At 45.0% G+C, this 12,608-nt stretch overlaps 1 protein-coding gene across 4 annotated transcripts in view; it reads left to right on the forward strand.

Annotated features, from left to right (window-relative positions):
- Positions 1-2,527: 2,527 nt before the first annotated feature.
- ATRNL1 (attractin like 1) overlaps positions 2,528-12,608 on the forward strand; it is a 558,159-nt gene continuing 548,078 nt past the window's right edge. For 3 of the 4 annotated variants that reach the window (XR_009246557.1, XR_009246558.1, XM_058671951.1), the window contains exon 1: positions 2,559-3,156. Coding sequence is in view for 2 of the 4 variants with exons in the window: in XM_058671951.1 (XP_058527934.1) it covers positions 2,861-3,156 (296 nt within the window). In the remaining 2 variants the exon portion in view is untranslated. Of the gene's footprint in view, positions 3,157-12,608 lie in introns of all 4 variants that reach the window. The other variant, XM_058671950.1, reaches the window with a different exon arrangement.

A 12,608-nucleotide genomic window follows, 5' to 3' on the forward strand; every position in this document is an offset into this window, starting at 1 on the left:
GCCCATAAATAAATACACCTTTAAATAAAAAAAATACATAAATATATGTAATGTATTTGGCTTGATTCTAAAGGCAGTGATGACAAGAGGCTTGTAGGGATGTAAGTTCTTCCATCTAAGGTGAAGTGCTCAGCTGATTACAGTGGTGGGATGATTAGTGAATTTGTATTTTTAATGGAGAAGCCTTTTGCTCCAATGTGGGCTATCGTCAGTATGTGGCTGAGCTCTGCTCTCTTGTTGAAGAGATTCTAGAGCGCTCTTTGAATTACATTCCCACTCACTGCTGATTTTAAAAGCCTGGCCACTTTCCACATGTCGGAAAGCAACTCTGCATTGGATGAGAGAGCGAGGTGCCTTTTTAAACTTTGGCTGGTGGGAGGAGAATGGAAAGGAGCAGAGATTATTCATGCATGGCTGATCCCGAGAAACCAAGGAAATGAAAAGGGGTGACCCAGAACAGCATCTTACCGTGCATTGCTTTTGTGTGGCTGGTCCTCCTCTGCACCAACCCCACCCTAAGAAGTCCCTAGGGGCATCTGGATGCGGGAAGCGCGTGAGAGCAAGAAAGGGGCAGTTCTAATGTTAGGGCTGGTGACGACACAGCCGGTACTGGTGATGACACAGCCGGGGCTGGTGACGACACAGCCGGTACTGGTGACAACACAGCCGGTGCTGGTGACGACACAGCAGGTACTGGTATCCAGGTGGAAATGATGATCTGTCTGTGATACCAAATGACAATCAGGGCTTTTCCTTTTTCTTTTTTTCCTTGTGAAGAAGTCTTCCCCCTTCGGACCTCTGTCTTTCTCTTTAAGTCACTGCTGAAGTATTTGCAAACCAAGCCAGCACTTAAGCGCCCAGGGAAACCAGAGCATCAGCTAATGGACACAGCCTGATAAGCAGTGGAAACCCCGTGGGGGTTGGGGGGGGCAGGCTCTTATGATGAAAGGTCTCTTCTCCCTTCCTTACTCCTAAGCTGCCATGGAGCAGTATTTCAGCCTCCCCGAATTGCTCTTTGCTCATCTGAAAAATGGGGTTAATGGAGGATTTCGTTTGCTAAGCGGGGATAACAGAGAGGACCAGGGATGCTGTGAGCCCATCATGCTCCCAGACAGACAGGAATCAAATCTTTCATCAGAATGTTATGACTTGTGGTTACAACTCAAACGTCTCTCCCTCTGGCTCCCTTCCCCCCCTTTTCTGTTTTAATGTCAGACATGCCTTCCGTAGATGTCAGATCTGCCCTGCTCTCCTTCTTCCTTGCTGGGGCTCCAGCAGTGTTGTGGTAACTGTTTCCTTTCTCGAGGGTTCACTTAACAAGCCTGTTTTGGAAAAGGCACAAAAGTACAAAGCAAAAATTTCAGCATATGCCACCAATCTTGGAAAGTCATCTAAAGGAAGAAAGACTGCCGCTAAGGAAGGAAAACAGCTCTTTTCTGGGCATCATTTCTGCTTTTCTGGAAAAAAAAAAAAGCCCCGATGGTGTAATATTTTTCAAGGCAGGATATTGTCCCAGATGGAGGAGGAACCACTGACAAGCAGAAAAGGACGTCCACGGGGTTCCGAGGCCACAGCGGCCAGGGGTGGCGCGTGGGTGCTCAGGACCTCCCAGTTCTTTGTTGGGGGCGAGGGTCATCTTTCTGTGGATGAAATCTGTACCCCCTCCCCAACCCCGAGGGGTCCCAGGTGCAAACGGCTCCGCGCCCCTCACAGCCCTTCACACCCGCCCCTCCGTGTCCTTGAGGACCCACAACGTGGTCGGACTGCGGTGCCTTTAAGACTGTTGCCTGTGCACATGTTCAGCTCTTTGTGTAGTTGGTTTTTCTGTTTTAAGAAAAAAAAAAAAAAGGCTGAAGGAAGAGGTGGAGGGAGGGAGGGGGGCAGCGCGGGGCTGAACGCGCTTCACTTTTGCAGCTGCAGACCTCGGGCGCGAAGAGCCGCTTTTCGGCCCGAGCCGCGAGGCCCGTGCGGAGCCCCCGCCCCTGGGGCTCGGGAGCGGGTGGGGCGGGGTTCCCCGGTGCGTCCGGGAAGGGCACGGCGGACACGCTGACCACACCTTGCGAGGGGCACAAGGCTGCCCTCAGCTCGCCCGCCGCGTGGGGTGGACGCGTGCCCGCGCGCGCGCTCGCGCGGGGGGGAGTCCCCGGTCCCTGTCAGGGGCGGGGCGAGACCACGGGGCCGGGGCCGAGAGGGGGGACGCGTGGGCACGCCAGCGTGTCGGGAGCCGGCCCCGCGCACCGTCCTCAGCATCCGCAGCCTGGGCGCTGCCGAGCGGCGAAGGGCGGGGAGATGGCTGCTGCCGCGAGGACGCGGCCTGCCGGGAGCGCAGCGCGAGGCTGAGCGTCGTCCTCCCGTCTCCCCCCCGCCCCCGGTCCGCGTTGGGCGCGCCCACCTCGGGGCTCCCGCGCGGCCCCAGCCCTCGCCGGCGCGCGGCGCTCGCGGCTGAGGCAGTCGGCACGGGCCGCGGGCGAGGCGGGGCGGCGCGCGAGCCCCTTCCCCTGCCCGTGCGCCTGCCCGGCAAGGTCCTCTCCCGAGCCGCCCGCCGCAGGCTGCGCCTCCCGCTCCCCGCCTCCGGCCGGCTGCCGGACGCCTCAGCCGAGAGGGTAGCAGCGCGCTGAGGGACAAGGTCAGGAGACTGGGCGGCGATGCCCGAGTGCGACTGGAGGCAGCCGGGCGGAGGCGACAGCGCTCGGGATCTGTCCCTCCTGACCGGGGAGCGGGACTGGGGCAGACGCCGGTGAGGAGGAGGAGGAGGAGGCGCAGCGGCGGCGGCGAGCTCTCCTCCGGCCGGAATTCCCTCGGGAGCATCCCTGTGGGCGCCCGCGAGCGCAGCCCCGCCGGGCGGGGGCGCTGGGGGAAGATGGAGCCGGGGGTCCGGGCCCGCACGGGTGCCCCGCAGCCGGCCGCCCCGGGGCTGTGGAGGGCTCGGCCGGCGGGCGGCGGCGGCGGGGGCGCCTCCTCCTGGCTGCTGCTGGACGGGAACAGCTGGCTGCTCTGCTATGGCTTCCTCTACCTGGCGCTCTACGCGCAGGTGTCCCAGTCCAAGCCGTGCGAGAGGACCGGCTCCTGCTTCTCTGGCCGCTGTGTCAACTCCACCTGCCTCTGCGACCCGGGCTGGGTGGGGGACCAGTGCCAGCACTGCCAGGGCAGGTTCAAGTAAGTGCCTCCGCCGGACCCCAGCACCTCGACCCCGTCCCGCCCCGATCGCGGCCTCCCCGAGCCTCTTCATCCACCTGGGATCCCCCCCTCCACTGGGGCGCAAAGTAGGGTGCACGGCGGGAGCTGTTCGGGGTGGGAGCGGGTCCGCGTTGCGCCCCCCGGCAACCGCACCGGGCACTGAGCTACGTGGTGCAGAGCCTCCTGCGAGCGTTCTAGATTTTGACCGCTTGCCATCCACTTCTCAGCCGGAGCGTTTCCCCACACAGTTAAGTTGCCGAAGATCATTTCGTTAGGACTCTATTATTTTAACATCAAAAATTATGCAAGCAACTCCTGAAATCCTTGCGCACTGCGAACAATTCAAACGCAAAACGGGTCCAAGTGAGGACCTCCCAGTCCCTTCCTCTGCTCCCACCCCACTCTCCAGAGGTGCCCAGTGCTGGCCAACATTTCGGTACAGTTGTAATGATACGCAGAGATCTTGATATGTGTCACACTGTTTTCCAGGCTTTGTTTGGACTGTCTTGTTAGCAATCCGGAACAGCTCTGTTGAGTTACTAGAATTATTCTGCTGAGTTTGCAGAGAGCAATTGAAGCAAACGATTTAAGTAACGTCCAAAGTTGCACAAGTAGTGGGAGCTGCGAGACTGCACACCATCCAGTTTTACTCCAGAGCGTGTACTTGGGGTGACTATACTTTGTTGCATTTGCTAGGACCATATTGAATCGGGATGGAACGGGATGACTGCAGGAAAGATAAGGGGTTGGGCTTTTTTGTGTGAAGACAATGGGTTTTTCTAACAATGAGCTAGTGTGTGAAAGGCTTCCTTTGCTTTGTGTGACGCTGGGGATGCTAAGGAATTTGCTGTTCTCCCTGAAGACACTTTCTCCTTGTCGGTGGGTGCCGGTTAGTTTCCTGCTGATAGGATTAGAGGCGCCCGTGCATGGGGGGAGCCGCATGTAGGTTGATTGAGGCCATTGGGAAGTTGTAGCTTTCTGACAGCTTGCAGACAAGTCCTTAACAAAGTTAGCTGCGTCGTCCGTTCATCCTCTGGAAGCTCGAGTTGCAGCTTGTTGGCCCGTTCGTGGTAGGCGACAGGAGGAAGATCGCATGCTTGCTAGGAAATTTAGGGATATTTTGTGCGGGCAGGGTTGCCCCATTATTATTATTTTTTCTACAAAGGACAAAACCGGCAGCGTTCCTGAGCTCAGAGACGTCTGCATGTTATGGTAGTGGAGCTGCCTGATTCGCTGTCTCAGCAGCCTGTGACCTCGCGAGCAGATGTCCCGGTTAGAAAGATCGCAGATCAGTGAAAAGTAGCTTCGCTAACATTGAGCAGAATGCATTAGTGAGTTTTGACTCGCCTAGTAAGAATAGGTCTTAATGTGGATATGTTCTGAATAATAATACGTCCTGAACTAATCATTGGACATTCATTTCCTTGGAAGCTGTTGTTTCCTGAATCATTTTACTTTGTTGGTAAATGCCTTTTCAACTCTGTGGAATACATATTGTGAAAGTGAATATAGGTGACTGGTACAAATATCTTTGTTTTTATGGATATTCTTAGGGGCAAAGTGGTATTTAATGTTAAAAAAATCATATTTAGTAGGAAAGAATTCTTAGTTGCAAAGGGCATACTAAACTGTGAGAGATTTATCTGAAGATGGGGGCTTGCTTTGCCCTGTACTTCAAGTAATCACGCAGTAGGAAAGGCTTTGGAAATTTTCACTTCATTAATTATCTTGAAAATCTATTACTGAACTGCAGGATAGCAACCTTACAAACAGACATCAAAAATGATTGATCAATCTTAGTAAGCAGGTGTCAAAATTAATTGGTCGGTTCCATGGTAACTTAGCCTTTTTCTACTTTAGGGGTTCCCAAGGGGATAAAAGTGTTCTTCAGATGCTGCTTTGGAAGATTGATGGTTGGGGGAAGGAGTACGGAAGCAAATATGGTATCAAAAGTGATACTTCAGTCCTCCCAGCATTGATTCTAATCTTTTGTTTCTGTTTAAAAAGCATAAAAAATTCAGAATTACAAGCCTTTCCCCACACAGGTAGAACAAACCGTGCATTGATCTGGAGCTTAAGATAGCCGGAAGGCCTTGGAACTGAGAGGCAGAGAGGTAAAGTTAGAATAGATTTTCATTCAAATTATATTTATCTGGACAGCTTACTGCAACATTAACATAGAACACTTTGCTATAATCTATTCGAAAGCCATTTCTTTTTAGACTCTAGTTCTTAAGTATTATTTCTGTAGAGTAATTAGTTTGTGTATATAAGTGTGGGATCTGGCATGGTGGCCTAACAGCTTAAGTCCTTCTTTGAATGTGCCAGGATCCTGTATGGGTGCTGGTTCTAATCCCGGCAGCTCCACTTCCCATCCAGCCCCATGCCTGTGGCCTGGGAAAGCAGTGGAAGATGGCCCAACACCTTGGGACCCTGCACCTGCGTGGGAGACCTGGAGGAGATTCCTTGCTCCTGGCTTCGGATTGGTGCAGCACTGGCTGTTGTAGTCACTTGGGGAGTGAATTATCAGACAGAAGATCTTCCTCTCTGTCTCTCCTCCTCTCTGTATATCTGGCTTTCCAATAAAAATAAATAAATCATTTTCAAAAAGTGAGTTATTTTAGTAATTTGGTTTTTAGGAACAATGTCTCCATAATTTGGCTTCTTTAGTAGCAGATTAGATCCCCCCCTTCCTTCCTTTAAACTTGTAAAGTTCTGGAAAGTGACACATGCATTCCATTGGCTGCAGGGTATTTTGTTACTTGTTTTCTATCTGATCTTTGCTAAGAAAATTCCTGATCCTCCTAATCTTAGTGTAAATGTTAGTTTTTAAGACTATTCTGATGAGTCAGTCTAGGTGATTCCTTACTGTACTGAATACTCTTCAACACCAGGTGTGCCCAGAGTGCTCAGAGGGTAAATGAGTACCATCCCTGCTGCCTGGCATGCCGCCTGGCCTGGCGCTCAGTCTTAAGCAGTTGTGGAAGAAGGTCTCAGAACTGTTTGTCTCAACTGGCTACTTAAGCTTAATAGTAGAAGACTGGTTAATGATAATGACACATTGTAAAACCTGCAGAAGGAAAAGAGAATGTTTTATGAAGCATTTGTTTTATGTGTGGCGATTTTAAGTTATTTTTAAAATCAGTAATTTTTAATGGAAACAACTTGACCAAAAATCTGTCACAGAATGTTGAGACCCATTAACACAAAGCTTAATGGAAAAAAAAAAAAACACAATTTTTGTGTTTTAGTACTTTTGGAATGAAATAGTTAATTGTATTTTTTCTTAAGATTATTTTAAATAGCCTAATTGAAGCGTAGTTATTGTGCAATAAACTGCAATTAAAGAGATACAGTGTATTTGTTGCAAGTCTAGAATGTTTTGTTATAGGTGAAAGTTTCACTAGAATCAGTGTCAGAAAAATATTGGTTACATGCACAAGTTTTAACTAGTACTGCTCCTTCTGCTTGCCTTTCTCTGACCCTGGGTAACCAATGAGCTAGGTTCTCTCACTGTAGATTTGCTGGTATTTTCTATAATTCTTATGCAAATGCAGCTATTCATTCCATACTTTAAAAAACCCTCTTCTTTCACACAGCATATTGATTTTGAGATTCATTAATGGTATAGTAGCAGTTTTTATTTCTGATGAATAATCGAACTGTTTTTCTGTGCACCTATGTGGACATTTGGATTGTTTGCAGTTTTTGCTTGTTGTTTATAAAGCTGCTGCAGACTTTGATGGAGAACTCTTAGTGTGGACACATGCTTTCATTTCTCTTGGACAAACCCCCAGAGTGGAATGGCTGGGTTATACAGTAGATTTATATTTGACTTTTTAAAGGTCAACCATGACGACAAACTTTTTGAAAACATTTTTTAAAAAAGATTTATTTATTTTTATTGAAAAGTCAGGTTTACAGAGAAGGAGAAACAGAGAGAAAGATCTTCCATCTACTGGTTCACTCCCCAAGTGGCCCCAATGGTCAGAAGTGAGCCAAGTGACCTGAAGCCAGGAACCAGGAACTTCCTTTGGGGCTCCTGTACAGGTGCATCGTCCCAAGGCTTTGGGCCATCCTCTGTTGCTTTCCCAGGCCACAAGTAAGGAGCAGGATGGAAAGTTAAGCATCTGGGACAAGAACCTGCAACCATATGGGATGCCAGAGCATGCAAGGCAAGGACTTAACCACTAGGCTATGGCGTGGGCCTTCTAGACCATTTTTTTTGTCAGTGTGTTCCTACCAGCGAGTGTGTGAATGCTTTAGTTAACTCATATCCTCACCAACACTTCATATAGTTAGTCTTAAAATTCTGATCATTCTAGTAGATGAGTGAAATGTCACTGGGTTTAATGTGCATTTCCCTAATCACTAATGATATTGAACTTCTTGTCATCTGCTTTCTTACCATCTTAGTCTTTGTTAACAAAGTATCTGTTTAGATCTTTGGCATGTTAAAAATTCTTGTCCTATTTGTTTTCATGAGTTTTGTACATTTTTATGAATACTAGTTTGTTACCAGATGCATCTGTTGGAAACATTTTCTCTTTTTACAGTCTTTAACAGTGTTTTTCAGTGAACCAAAGGTTTCAACTGATCCATTGTGTTGTATCACTTTTCTTTCAGGATTGTGTCTAAGAAAGTTTTGCCAAAGCCAAGTTAATGAGGATTTTCTTTTCTCCAGAAGTTTTACATTTCACATTTAGGTTTATAGTCCATTTTAATTTGATGTTGATATATATAGTAAGGACTATGGAATCTATGTTTAGTTATTGTCACTTTTTTTTGGTCATAAATGTTCACTTTCCAGCACTACTTCTTGGAAACATTGCTCTTTATGGGCTCAAGTGGTGTTTTAAGTTGTTTAAACCCAGTTGTTCTTCTGAGTGCCTGTTTCTGGAATGTATTCTGATTTTCTGATCACTTTTTGTCTATTTGCACAACAGTGCAGCAGTATATTAATACAGTTGTGTAGGTTTTGACTTTAGAAAGTTGAATCTTTTAATTTTTTTTAATATTTTGACTGTTGTAAGTATTTTGTATTTCTCCATGAATCTTAGAATAGGCATGTTAGTTTCTACAAATGTGCCGTTGAAATTTTGTTTGTGTCCATGTTTAATAAGTACATTAATTTTGGAAGAAAACTTAGCACTTCATCAATATAGGGGTTCCTTAAATATACCAAAGAAGTGGTTTATCTTTCCACTTACTTTCATCTTATTTAATCTATCAGCAGTATTTTGAAATTTTCTTTTTTTTTAAGAAGGATTTTTTAAAAAAATTTTATTTATTTTTATTACAAAGTCAGATATACAGAGAGGGGGAGTGACAGAGAGGAAGATCTTCTGTCTGATAATTCACTCCCCAAGTGACTGCAACGGCTGGTGCTGCGCTGATCCGAAGCCAGGAACCAGGAGCCTCTTCTGGGTCTCCCATGCGGGTGCAGGGTCCCAAAGCTTTGGGCAGTCCTCGACTGCTTTCCCAGGCCTCAAGCAGGGAGCTGAATGGGAAATGGAGCTGCCGGGATTAGAACCGGCGCCCATATGGGATCCCGGCGTATTCAAGGCGAGTACTTTAGCTGCTAGGCCACGCCGCCGGGCCCTATTTTGAAATTTTCAGTGGGCAGATCTTGTACCTCTTTTGTCATATTTTTCCCTATTCAATGTTTTTTTGAAGTTACCGTAAGATTTTTTAAAGTTTCAGTTTCACATTGAAGCTGAGTTCTGGGGTCCTTTCAGTCTTGCTACCTACCCACTAAGTAGAGATTTTTATAGTTTTTTTAAAATTATTTTCTATGCAGATAATAATGTTTGTAAAGATAAATTTACTCCCGGGCCCGGCGGCGTGGCCTAGTGGCTAAAGTCCTCGCCTTGAAAGCCCCAGGATCCCAAATGGGCGCTGGTTCTAATCCCGGCAGCTCCACTTCCCATCCAGCTCCCTGCTTGCGGCCTGGGAAGGCAGTTGAGGACGGCCCAATGCATTGGGACCCTGCACCCGCGTGGGAGACCCGGAAGAGGTTCCTGGCTCCCTGCTTCGGATCGGCGCGCACCGGCCCGTTGCGGCTCACTTGGGGAGTGAATCATCGGATGGAAGATCTTCCTCTCTGTCTCTCCTCCTCTGTGTATATCTGGCTGTAATAAAATGAATAAATCTTTAAAAAAATATATAAATTTACTACCATTTTTGCAGCCAGGCTGCCTCTTATGTTTCCTCATTTTACTTGTTAGAATCCCAGTTCTTGTGATGAGTAGAGGTGGTAAGAGTAGTCAGCATTTTGTTATTGACGTAGGAGAAAAACATTGTCTTTAGTCATGAAATGTGTTGTTAGCAAAGTTTCCGTAGCTCCCTTAAATTGCACTGAAAGAGTTTCCTTCTGTTTCAAGTCTGATAAGTATTTTTATCAGTGATGGATATTGGATAGTGTTAAATGCATTTTTCCCATCCATTGCTAAATATGATTTTTCTTTTCAGTTTTAATAATATGATAATGTAACAAATGCTTAAGTTTTCAATGTTACACCAATATTCCATTACTGAGAGAAACCGGAAATGATTTTTTTTGTGTATTGTTTGTATTTGACTTGTTAAAAGTTTTATTTAGAACTTGCGCCTTTGTTCATCCAGGATATTGGTTTGCTTTTGTGTCAGGATAATGTTGATCTTATAGAATAAGCTGGGGCTCTCTTGATCATTTTCTGAAAATTTAATGAAATTGTTTATCTTTTTGTGAATTCCCACTTTACTACTGTGTCGTAGTAATGAACCTTGAACTTAGTGAAATTCCTCCAGTTTTATTCTTATTTTTGAAAATTTGCTTGGTAATTGTAGTTCATTTGGTTTTCCACAAAATATTTTTTAATCGTTTTGTCCATTTCTAAGAAAAAACTTAGCATTTTGATTGATTGTGTTGTCTTCGTGAAACATTTTGGCAGGAATTGACAGCTAGGTAAGATTGAATTTTCTGTCCATCAGTGCTAAGTATTTGTTCATGTAGGCTTCTATTTTAATTTATTTTCCAACACATTTTGTAGTTATATGATGTAGATTCAGGATGTATTTTGCTTGATTTATGCCAGGTGAAGCCAGGAGCCCCTAACGGTTGTCCCAGTAATTGAAAAGAGAGGCAGAGAGAGAGAGAGAGAGAGAATGAACATGAATGAGGAAAACTATACTGTCTGCTGCTTTACTCTCTGAAAGTCTGCAGCTTCCAGAGCTGGGCCAGGAAGAAGCCAGGGGGTGCAGGAGCCCAAGCAATGCTGTATCTCATCCATTGCCGCCCTCCCAGGCACCACCTCTGTAACCTAAGCCCCTCCCACCACCATGTCTTATTAGCAGGGAGCTGAATCAGCAGCAGAGTACTGGGACTCTAACTGACACCCATATTGGATTTTGGCTCTGCATAGAATGCTTTAACTTGCTGTGCCAATGTATCAATTTTAATACCAGGCTTCATTTGTCCTTTCTTGATTGAGTGTCTTGCAAGAAAACAATTTATTTGTTGCTGTTTCATGTCGGAGTACTATGGTACATTTTAAAATAAATTATGAGTTTAGAAAAGTGGATTGATGTGGTTCAAATATTGCCTTTTTTAGTGTGGATGAAAATACTGTGAGGTACATGCCGTTATTCTCATTTTACAGTGAATATGCAAGGACTAAGCCAATTATTCATGCAAAGTTTAATAGCTACTAAGGGACAAATTCATTGCCAGTCATCTCTGTCTGGGTCTTTTCCATACCAATCTATCTATTATGCTTCACTGAGAAGTTTCTCCTGAAACATCCATAATCTGGATTTTTAGATAATTGGGATTATTTATGAACATGAATTTTGGTATAAAATTGATGTAAGTTTGAGTTACATTTTTGTCACTGTGCCTAAAGCTTTACATGTATTTGCTCTGGTGCTTTATTGAATGTTTGATGTGTTTTATCAAACTGAAACTTAGAAAGTTTGAGTAACACTCCCACTAGGTGGCCAAACTGAGATTCTTATGGCTTTTTATGTATTTATTTTCTCAGTTATTTTTCCTGTTCTTCAGTGAAAAATAATACTGTTCTACAAACTTCTTATTTGTCCTTTACATGTTAGTATGAGTTGGGTGTGTTTTTCAGTGTAAATAGATAATAAACCAAGGCTTCTGAATTTATGAGGTAGCTATTTATATGTGTCTAGCTTTCTATATAAGTCTGTTATATATATATATGTTATTGAATATATTATAATAAGAATTTTAAATACAAGTTCACAGATGAGCTGTGAGTGAATCCTAGGATTTATATACAAAACATTACATATAGGGTTTTTTTTTTAATAGGTAACTAGGGCCAATAGCTTTTACAAGATTTGCTCAGTGATGTGGCATGGGGGTGAAGTGTTGCCTGTGATGCTGGCATTCCTGTATGGACGCTGGTTCAAGTCCTAGCTGCCTTACTTTTGATCCGTTCTCTGCTAATGTGGTTGGGAAATAGCGAAAGATGCCCCAAGTCCTGGGCCCCTGTTGTGCGCAGTGCTGCAGTTACGTCATGTCTTCTGGATATATACCCTGTAGTAGTAGGAGTGTTAGAACCAATGACAATTCTTCTTCAAGCTTTTGAAGAAATCTCCATGCTGTTTTTCTTAATGGTTGTACTAATTTGCATTTCCAAAAGCACTGCACTCTAATTAAAATAAGCCAACCATAGAAAGACAAGTATCTTTTTTTTAAATTTTGAATTTTATGGTACAATTATGTAGAGTCTCGGATCCGCCCCCAAACTCCCTCCCCCAGACTGATTTTTTCCATATTATTAGAGTAGTATAGTCCTTCATTACGAGTTACAGTTCCATCAGTCTGTTAAGTGTGCCCTGCCGTTGCTGGTACAGACAATGTCAGAGGGTCCAGCATCCCATTGTCTAGACGTGTCCAACAGTTTCACTGGGAATCCAACTTTGGATGGAGGGATGCATATTGCATTGTATCTTCACATCTGGATATGGTACTCTCTGTTATGTCATCACTCTACAGTCCCTTAAGTGAGAAACCACAAGATAAGGTCAACAACAGATGTGAGGTTAATACAAAAATAAAAAAAAAATAGAAAAAAAAAAGCATCTCCATAGAGTCGAAAAAACACGCCACTGAATATCCAACACATGGGTGACAAAAAGAAAACACAAAGCCTAATTTGCATGATGGTTTGCTTATATTGGAGAGAATATATGGTATATGTCCTTTTGGGTTTGACTTATTTCACTAAGGGTGATGGTCTCAAAAAAAAAAGACGAGTATCAACTGGTTTGTTCACACAGAGAATAAAAAATTAGAACTCAGTGGTTATCAGAGATGGGAGTTAGGATGAGCAGGGCAAGTTCAGGTTTCAGTTAAGCTCTGGGGTAAGTGCTGATATTCTGTTGCACAGCAGCAGCAAGGCAACTGTAGTGAATATCAG

This window comes from Ochotona princeps, chromosome 13 (genome assembly GCF_030435755.1).
Source record: "Ochotona princeps isolate mOchPri1 chromosome 13, mOchPri1.hap1, whole genome shotgun sequence".
Classification (NCBI taxonomy): Eukaryota; Metazoa; Chordata; class Mammalia; order Lagomorpha; family Ochotonidae; genus Ochotona; species Ochotona princeps.